Raw genomic sequence first — 10411 nt, 5'->3', positions numbered from 1 at the left:
ATAATTAAAAATGATTTCTATGAGCTGTGTTGGGCCTTTCAAAATAACATTGCAACTGTTTAAGTTTGCTTTTTAATAAATTCCTGTAGGGGCTGCGGCCCCTCCAGTTTCCTTCGAAAAAAACCAACCCCTGCGCATGATCGAGTGGGGGAAAACCACCTATAAATCTCGCGTCCCGCAGACCGCTCCGGTCGGGACCAACCAACCCAAGAACCCAACCACAAGTCCAAACACCAACAGGTGCGCGGGCAGCAGAGCGGCAGGCGCGTGCAGCGGGCGGCCACCATGTCGTCGTCCAGTAGGCAGGACGCGATCAGCGAGGTGCAGTCGGCGCCGCCGACGCCGCGCCCGCCGCCGCCGCCGGTGTCGACCCCGCCGTCGCAGATACAGTCCCCGCGGGCGCCCAGCGGCGGCCGGTCGCCGCTGCACGCCATGGCGTCTCCGCTGCGCGCCATGGCGTCGCCGCTGCGCGCCATGGCGACGCCGCTCGCCAGCCCCGTCAGGAAGGCGGTGGCGGGAGTCAAGGCGGTCGGCAACATCACGCGGCTCGCGGACCCGCGCGACGCCTGGCTGCCCATCACCGAGTCCCGGAGCGGCAACGCCTACTACGCCGCGTTCCACAACCTCAGCTCCGGCATCGGCTTCCAGGCGCTTGTGCTCCCCACGGCCTTCGCCTCCCTCGGATGGTGCGTGGCGCGTCCATGTTTGTGCTGTGCGTACATGCTTGTTCGTTCGTTGCTCCCGGGCGGTGCCTCAGACAGGACGTGCTGTTGTTTGGTTTGCTTGCAGGACGTGGGCGATCATCTGCCTGACCCTGGCGTTCGGGTGGCAGCTCTACACGTTGTGGCTGCTCGTCAGGCTCCACGAGCCTGTCGCGGGCGCCACCCGGTACAGCCGATACATGCACCTCGCCAACACCGTTTTCGGTGCGTTTCCCTAAACCACGCCGGTCCTTTCTGTCTTTGCGTACGGCAAGGTTCATGCGTGAGCGTGAATCAACATGCATGGCTGCCCGTTTTCTGTCGTGTGCTTATGTCCTCATTGTCCTAAACATCCTCAGGCGATAAATGGGCCAAGATCCTGGCGTTGCTCCCGCTGCTGTACCTGTCGGCGGGGATCTGCACGGCGCTCATCATCGTGGGCGGCGGCAGCATGAAGAGTCTGTTCAGCATCGCGTGCGGCGAGTCGTGCCAGACGCGCAACCTCACCACCGTGGAGTGGTACCTCGTCTTCGTCTGCGCGGCCGCGCTGCTGTCCCAGCTCCCCAACCTCAACTCCATCGCGGGCGTGTCTCTGGTGGGCGCCACCGCCGCCGTCGCCTACTGCACCATGATCTGGGTCGTGTCCGTGGCCAAGGGCAGGGTGGCCGGCGTGTCCTACGACCCCGTCAAGGCCACCAACGACGTGGACGCCGCACTTGGCATCCTCAATGGCCTCGGGATCATTGCCTTCGCTTTCAGGGGCCACAATGTCGTTCTGGAGATTCAGGCAAGTCAAGAAAATATCTACCATCTTTCCCACTGCTGCAGTACTGCACGATGGATGACAAATGGTGGGAAAAAAAAGGTCACTGAGCTAGTGTGTTTGCTTTGCAGGGCACGATGCCGTCGAATCTGAAACACCCTTCTCATGTGCCCATGTGGAAGGGCGTTAAGGTAGCCTACGCCATCATCGCGCTCTGCCTGTACCCCATTGCCATCGGTGGCTTCTGGGCTTATGGCAACCAGATACCTTCCAATGGCATCCTGAGCGCCCTGTACAAGTTCCACAGCCGCGACGTGTCCAGGCTAGTGCTGGGGACAACCACGCTGCTGGTGATCATCAACTGCCTGACCACGTACCAGATCTACGCCATGCCGATGTACGACAACATGGAGGCCGGGTACGTGCACAAGAAGAACCGGCCGTGCCCCTGGTGGTTGCGCTCGGGCTTCCGCGCCTTCTTCGGCGCCACCAACTTCCTCATCGCCGTCGCGCTGCCGTTCCTGTCGCAGCTCGCCGGCCTCCTCGGGGGGATCTCGCTGCCGGTCACCCTGGCGTACCCGTGCTTCATGTGGGTGGCGATCAAGAAGCCCCGGAAGGGCACCGCGACGTGGAACGTCAACTGGGCGCTGGGAATCCTCGGCATGGGCATAAGCGTTGTCCTCATAGTCGGAAACCTCTGGGGTCTCGTGGAGACAGGCTTGCGGTTGAACTTCTTCAAGCCCGACAATATGCAGTGAAAAAGGTGCACATTTGTACGTCAATCAGTTGGACTCGTAATGCGATGCTTTTAATTTAATATATGTTGATTTCTTCGTCAGTAATGTTCTGTACCTTGACAATGGTACTCGTGGTCGTGCCTCGTGACATTGACCCATTGTGCACCAATTATTTTCTCTTTATTTATTTGCTATATATATACATTTTTTTTTAACATGGAAGACTCTCCATTACTCATAAACTGACGCCAAATCGTTGGCAACCAGGACACGAATACAATTTGAAATGCTGTCCATGACCGGAGCAGCACCCAGACTCAAACTTGCCCCTAGGGCAGCGAGGCTATCAGCTACCACATTACAAGAACGAGGGATGTGATTTACAGCATAGGAAACAAACAGCCTGTTCGGGAGGCTGTATCGTATCGTATCGTGGTTTGGTGTAAGAGAAAAACACTATTCCCGGCTGGAAATTTACGATCGTTTACGAGCAAGCGAACAGGCTGAGCTAGCAAATCTTTCAGCTCCCAAATCAGGCCACCCGCAGAGCAGCGATCATAATCCACAGACTTCACCGCTTGCGCCACCATGGATGCATCCGTTTCCAGGATCACACTCTGAACCCCCAAATCAGCCGCTCTTTGTATGGCTCGTACCTCGTGAGAACACAAGCAATGATTTGTATACTAATTACAACATGACCTAGTAACATTTTTTTTACTGTCAACGAGGGGATTACTCCCCACCTGGTTATGTATTATGGCGCTTCAAATGAGATACACTGCAATTGTTAAAGGACTACAAGGTTTGAGCTCAGGGAAGGAAAACACAAAACAGGCAGGCGCAACAACAAACGCCTGCATCTCGTGTGCAAGGAGGCAAGCAGCTGTCGCAGGTTTTGCTCTCGACGCCTGAAGACCACAGCGTTCCTGCGCTTCCATAGTTGCCAGCAGCACAGCGCTATGAACATCCCAAACTGCTTATTTGGCAGTCGGCTATAGGGCAGAGAGTAGTGTGCAAAGCACTGACCTAGCAACTATTATTTTTTCACAAAAAAACAAACTCTGTTTATATCCAGTAAAATTCTATCAAAATGTGCCCGACTAATAGAAATATAAACAGGCACGAAGGTTCTTATGGAAGTGTCTGCAATACAATACAATACAACAGTTTATTGTGTTTTCTTGTGGTGATCATGCAGGTCCCTTTAGTTTTTTATTAGTTGTTTTTTCTACTATGTTTTCTCCTAGTGAATTTGAGGACATGGCTAATCTGTTTATAGACTGAGTTCTGCAGGACGCTAAGTCGCTTGTCTTTTTTCTTATATTCTACCTTCTAATATAATTGCAACAAATCTCTTGCTGTCCTTTCGAACAAATAGTTTCAGTTTGAATCGCGACTACTTTGATCGAACATCCTTTTTTTTATAGGTTTTCTTCTTTCTTTTTCCTCACATGCAAGTGCATGTAAATTCTTTCTTCGTTCCAAATTATAAGTCGTTTTAATTTTTTTGATACACATAATTTGCTATGTGCCTACTATCTAGACACAATTTGGAGGCGGGAGTACATTTTTTTTGCTAATATAATGAGATACACAGCATCTTCACAAATTTGCTCAAAAAACGGTATGAACGTTACAATTGTTGAATTTAATTTCTATCTTAAACTGTTTAAACGTGGTACCAAGCAGAGCTTCATGAGCCTAGTGCTGGAGAGAAGTTTTTTATATTTATATTTCTAACAATTTACGTCTTTATTCGAACTACATGTGTCACATTGTTTGCTTATCTGGTAAGTGGCTAGAAGCTAAACTAATATTGCATTCAACAATTCAAGTTACACGATATGAATAAAAAGAATAAAGCATTTTCAAGAATCATGAAACACCTGACTTGTACCGGTAGAACAATAAATTTTCATGAACAAAATAAATTAAATATAACATGAAAACCCCATCTCTAGTCTGGAAAATAAATCCTTAGGACACTAACACCGTCTCCAATATTACACTTTGAGTCTTTGACCAGGATATCTTTAAGAATGTATTATTTTAAATAGACAAAATGTGTGGAATGAAGAAGTATGCCTTATGACAAATCTAGCAACATCAACATCATATTATCAATCTATATTATACTTTATTATTTAGTGATGATAAAACCTCAAATAGTTGATTTCAAACAAAACTAATTATATTTGTGGTGAGGAATATATTATTGGAACAATAAAAAATAGTATAGCTAAAAATGTATATTATCGGAAAATGAAAATCCTAGAACAATTGAATTGTGCTAGCAGGACAAATTTTCATGAATGAATATAACATGGAAATATGGAATAAACCTATGGAACAACCAAAATATATGTACAATACCATAGAACATTTAAAAATCTCTTGGAAAAATAATTATACTAGCAAAACAATGAAATTGTATGGAACAATTCAGAGTATAACATGAGAAAATAGAATTTTGCCTATTGGAACTAATTGAAATATATGGCATATTTATGTCTATACCTATTAATAAAGAGGCAAAATTTTCAGCCATTTCTTTTCGTCCATCCATTTTTTTCAGTCCATCTGTCCCTAACTACAGGTACTCGAGAGTTTCTTCCGTCTAGACTTATGACCCTCGATAGTTAGGATAAATAGATCTCTCCGAACCTAAATACACTGAATAAGAATAGGAATCCTAATTTAAATAAAAAATAAATTAGACAAAATCTTATTTTACTTCCCGCTCCGTCTCCTATCTATGTACCTAACGGAGTCCAATCGGCCGGATGCCTGTTGCCGTACGTTCCGTTTTTTTTCCCTACAAGTGCACGTTTTTATTTTTCCTATTTATTGGCTGGCCCCATATTGAGGTGAGAGCACACGTTCTCTCTTTTATATATATATTTTCTCCCTTTCCCTTATCGTTTTTTGTCATGTCGGTTCCTCTATTTCTTTATTACAAACTCGTGTTTAGATTTCTCATGATTTTTTTTCCTTTTTCCATGTTCAAGTAATAAATATGAAAATAGAAATAGAAAGACAAATAACAATATAACAATATAACAATAATGAATATATTCAAGAGAGCATGTTCTTGTTCCTATTTATTGGCTATAGAGCAGAGAGCACACGTTCTCTCTTTTTTATATTTTTTGTTCTCCCTTTCCCCTATGGTCGGTTCCTATATTTCTTTGTTACAAACTCGTGTTTAGATTTCTCATGTTTTTTTCCTTTTTCCATGTTCAAGTAATAGCTATGAAAATAGAAATAGAAAGACGACTAACAACATAATAATGAATATATATATATATATATATATATATATATATATATATATATATATATATATATATATATATATATATATATATAGACACACACACCTTATAATATTAAAGAGCCAAAAATTATGTCGTAATAATTTTCTTCTTGCATCTTCTATCAAACTCGGTTTGTTCCCCGCGTCACCCGACTCCATCGTGTTTTACTGGTTTTTCACACGGTCCACGGTTCCCTTCATTTTTTCTTCGTCTCAATTTTTTCTCGAGCCTAAACACGGGCCCAGCTCGTTGGCCTCGCGCGTTTCACCATCAGTGCGCCCACCCGCCTTCGCACACGCTCCTCAAAGTCTGTTATGTCGGCCCTGTGCACTACACCATGCCCGCGCCTTGTTGGCTTTGCGCCCTCACCACGCCACGCAACCCGATCCGAGCCCCGCTAGATATGCATGCACAGAGAGCCCTGGACTCTCTAGGCCACACTGGTCGCACGTGCCCCATGAAATGGAGAACCACCCGTGGCCCGTGCACAACTATTCCAATGAAGATGGACGACTTCATTTCGCTGAAATTTGGCGGCTGCTGCTGCTAATGCTGATTTGTTGTGAGAGGAAAACAATGTTCCTTCGCTGAAAAGTACTGCTAAAGTAGTGCTGAAAAAACAGAGCGTAACCCGTGTGTTTGTAAGATGCTTTAAAGGTATCAATACATATCGTCATCGAGGAAGTCGATACATATTGTCGTCGACGGATTCAAAGATGATAGAACTGTGATTGTGAGTGTTGATGGTAGTTAATGTTAATCACAAACCGTCAATACACCTTGTATAAATGACTAAAATGGATCATCAATATAAACTTAGGGGTTTTAACTGACAAGTTCCATGAGTTTTGGTGAATCTGTGTTTTCAGCAAGATTTAATCATAAAACCACAAAGGAGGACCTATTCGTCAAATGAAATCACGCTTATCTGCGATAGTACCTATGTGGGAAGACTCTAGAAGACTCCAGAGGGTACTCCACCGAAACAGGGCCTGAGCCACTGCCATGTGGGGCTGGCCGGCCCCACCTCTTGGGCGGCCAGCCTGTGGGCCCCTCCTATCAGCCTCCCGTTGCTATGTCGGTTCTCCACCGGCTCTAGGATCACATCTACGCCGTCCTTTTAAGTCGGTTCGATCCGAGGGTCTAGTATGCTTGAAGGGCCCTATATATATCTGCCTGTACCCCCCTCCAGAAGAAAGCCATGCATTTGATCTTGAGAGCCTGAAGACCAGAAACCCTAATTCATATTTCCACCAGGATCAGAGCTAGCAATTAAGAGAAGATTAGTCCTCGATAGGATTTTGTCTTGTATTAGAGATAGAGAGATAGAGTGAGAGGGAAGAGTTTTGGAGGAGTTCCGACCTATCAGTGCTTTCTCTACGGCTTGTACCCTGGCGGAATTAAGTTCTTCATGAGCTTGCTTCTGAGATTTCTCTGGTAATCAACTTCTAATTAAGTAAGCATCTTGTTTATATTGTTCTTAAGGTTTGCAACTCTTTTTTAAGTACTTTAATTCTTGTGGCTCCTGGGTTAAAGTAGTATTGATAGTGTAAGCGTGGTGCTGAGACTCGGTTACTCGTGGATGTACCCTACTTTCTAGATCAGTGGTACCTCACGAGGGTGACTATTATTTTTTCACAAAAAAACAAACTCTGTTTATATCCAGTAAAATTCTATCAAAATGTGCCCGACTAATAGAAATATAAACAGGCACGAAGGTTCTTATGGAAGTGTCTGCAATACAATACAATACAACAGTTTATTGTGTTTTCTTGTGGTGATCACGCAGGTCCCTTCAGTTTTTTATTAGTTGTTTTTTCTACTATGTTTTCTCCTAGTGAATTTGAGGACATGGCTAATCTGTTTATAGACTGAGGTCTGCAGGACGCTACGTCGCTTGTCTTTTTTCTTATATTCTACCTTCTAATATAATTGCAACAAATCTCTTGCTGTCCTTTTGAACAAATAGTTTCAGTTTGAATCGCGCCTACTTTGATCGAACATCCTTTTTTTTATACGTTTTCTCCTTTCTTTTTCCTCACATGCAAGTGCATGTAAATTCTTTCTCCGTTCTAAATTATAAGTCGTTTTAATTTTTTTTAATACACATATCTAGACATAATTTGGAGGTGGGAGTACATTTTTTTGCTAATATAATGAGATACACAGCATCTTCACAAATTTGCTCAAAAAACGGTATGGACGTTACAATTGTTAAATTTAATTTCTATCTTAAACTGTTGAAACGAGGTACCAAGCAGAGCTTCATGAGCCTAGTGCTGGAGAGAGGTTTTTTATATTTATATTTCTAACTATTTACGTCTTTATTCGAAGTACATGTGTCACATTGTTTGCTTATCTGGTAAGTGGCTAGAAGCTAAACTAATATTGCATTCAACAATTCAAGTTATACGATATGAATAAAAAGAATAAAGCATTTTCAAGAATCATGAAACACCTGACTTGTACTGGTAGAACAATAAATTTTAATGAACAAAATAAATTAAATATAACATGAAAAACCCATCTCTAGTCTGGAAAATAAATCCTTAGGACACTAACACCGTCTCCAATATTACACTTTGAGTCTTTGACCAGGATATCTTTAAGAATGTATTATTTTAAATATACAAAATGTGTGGAATGAAGAAGTATGCCTTATGACAAATCTAGCAACATCAACACCATATTATCAATCTATATTATACTTTATTATTTAGTGATGATAAAACCTAAAATAGTTGATTTCAAACAAAACTAATTATATTTGTGGTCAAGAATATATTATTGGAACAATAAAAAATAGTATAGCTAAAAATGTATATTATTGGAAAATGAAAATCCTAGAACAATTGAATTGTACTAGTAGTGTCGGTACAGAAAGTGACCAACTAGTAAATATTTGTAGTTTTGCTGTACGTTGTGATCGGAGGTGGCCTAGCACTCAATGACACAGGATTTATACTGGTTCAGGCAACGTGCCCTATGTCCAGTTTGGGTCGGTCGGTGACTTTATTCCTGAACCCAGGTGCTCGAAGTCTGTAGTGGGGTTACAAACAAGAAGGGGAAAGGAGGGGTGTTCAAGAGGCCCGATCGGGTCCGACCGGAAGGGCCGAGGGCGACCGGAACTCCGCTATAAGCTAGAAGACCAAGCGTGTGCTTGAGGGATTGTGAGCTATCGATCTAGTGAGTCTGAACTTGAAAAAGTCGACCTCCTTTGTTGGAGGGAGCGCATCCCCTTTTATAGATAAAGGGGATTGCTTTACAGGTGAGAGGGAGAGAGTACGGATGTTTCTATGCCTTGTTGCCCACGCCGACGAGGGTAGCGATGGTGGTAGGCACCCATAAAACTGTTGATGTTGCTGTAGAATGTCAGGTGCACATGGGAGGTTGCGTTGGCTTCTTCAGGAAGGGTGGATGTCGGTATCTGCAAAATACTATTGTTATGTGTGGAGCCCTTACCATGAGTACTAGGTATGGTGAGCCCTGGCACCCACTATTGATGCCCAGAGGCATGGGGGCCTTTTTGCCGTATGGGAGCTCAATGGCGTCTACAATACTGTAGACACAAATGTCGGCATCTACAATACTGTTTGTGTTAGGGTGGTTGTGAAGCATTGCTCCCGCAGGCGTGCAGGGTATTGTCCTGGTATCATGGTTTGACTTTGTGTGCTGCTTTCTCCGTTCGCCCCTGGTTCCTTCTAAGTGGGCGTCCCCGATCGGATGGCCCCAGTCGGCCCTGGCCGCGCTAGTCGGAGAAGAGCGGTAAACAGGCTTCCTACGGGGTCCCCAGTCGGAGACACGGGGTCGGAGTAGGAAGCAGTGTTCTTACGTACCCCGGTCAGAGAGGCACGGGGTCGGAGTCGGAAGTAGGGCTCAGGGCAGGCCTTCCGATCGGAGAGGCCGTTTGGAGCCGGCTGGAGCCTAGAGCGAGTGCTCTGGTCGGATAGGTGGGCCGAAGAAGTTGACGAGCGGGTGTCGCTCTTCTTGGGCCAGACCTTCCGGTCGGCTGCTGGGCCGTCCCTTTGCCCTATTGTTTTTTAGACTCTTGGGTTGACCTTGGCATGGAAGCCGGTCCTCGAGGGACACCGGGTTTATGAACCCGACAGGAGCCCCCGAGCCCCTGGGTGATTTGGGTAGAATCATTCGGGGGATTTTTTTATCTTGCTGGCGGGTGCGTGCGAGCGCACTCGCGGGTGTAGCCCCCGAGCCCCTAGGCGGTTCGGGCAGAACTAGCTGGGTGGTTTTTCTACGTTGCCAACGGGGGAGGTTTTTGTTTAACAGGTGCACGCGAGCGCACCCACGGTTGTAGCTCCCAAGCCCCCGGGCGGTTCGGACAGAACCATCTGGGGGGTGTTTGGAGCGTGTGTGTGTGTGTGTTTTTAGTCTGAGACTGATTTTTGTTTAACCACGGCGTCGTTGTGTAGCCGAGGTATTTTTAGGCGCGGGGATTGGATCGAGATAGAACTTAATGATCCTGGCGTCGGTGCGCGCCAGGGATCGGGTGAGGAAGTTTAGTTTGAGACAAAACCTGGCGTCTGTGCGCGCCGTGAATGGAGACAGCTTAGTTTGGATGCGGCAGAGCTCACTGATCTTTGGCATCGATGCGCACCGTGGGATCAGGTGAGGCGAAGTCACAAGTAGACCCAGGCATCGGTGCACGGCGTGGGATCGGGCGAGGTGGAGTCACGAGTAGACCTATGCATATGAAGCCGTTACATGAGTTCGGAGTCACGGTCCCAAGAGCCATAGCCGGATGTCGCCGATCCTATCGACGCGAGTTCGAGGTTGTGGTCCCAAGAGCCGTAGCCAGATATCACCGATCCTGTCGACACAAATTTGGGGTCGCGGTCCCAAGATTTCTTTGGAGCACAGTCGGAAGTGAAGCCG

The 10411-nt window shown here is 45.8% G+C and overlaps 1 protein-coding gene across 2 annotated transcripts; it reads left to right on the top strand.

Annotated features, from left to right (window-relative positions):
* The first annotated feature begins 206 nt into the window (after window positions 1-206).
* On the top strand, window positions 207-2768 carry LOC136493482 (lysine histidine transporter-like 8). 2 transcript variants are annotated; one of them, XM_066489572.1, is made up of 5 exons: window positions 207-686; window positions 790-926; window positions 1061-1488; window positions 1596-2227; window positions 2469-2768. In XM_066489572.1, the coding sequence occupies exons 1-4, from the start codon at window positions 286-288 to the stop codon at window positions 2220-2222; spliced, it is 1593 nt and encodes a 530-aa protein (XP_066345669.1). In that variant the 5' UTR covers window positions 207-285; the 3' UTR covers window positions 2223-2227; window positions 2469-2768. The 2 variants fall into 2 exon arrangements, with proteins under 2 accessions (XP_066345669.1, XP_066345668.1); XM_066489571.1 differs by lacking the exon at window positions 2469-2768 and having other exon boundaries at window positions 1596-2329.
* Window positions 2769-10411: the final 7643 nt, after the last annotated feature.

Source organism: Miscanthus floridulus, chromosome 11 (assembly GCF_019320115.1).
Source record: "Miscanthus floridulus cultivar M001 chromosome 11, ASM1932011v1, whole genome shotgun sequence".
Lineage (NCBI taxonomy): Eukaryota > Viridiplantae > Streptophyta > Magnoliopsida > Poales > Poaceae > Miscanthus > Miscanthus floridulus.
Note: the sequence above shows the minus strand (reverse complement) of the source record. Positions and strands in the feature narration are given on the sequence as shown.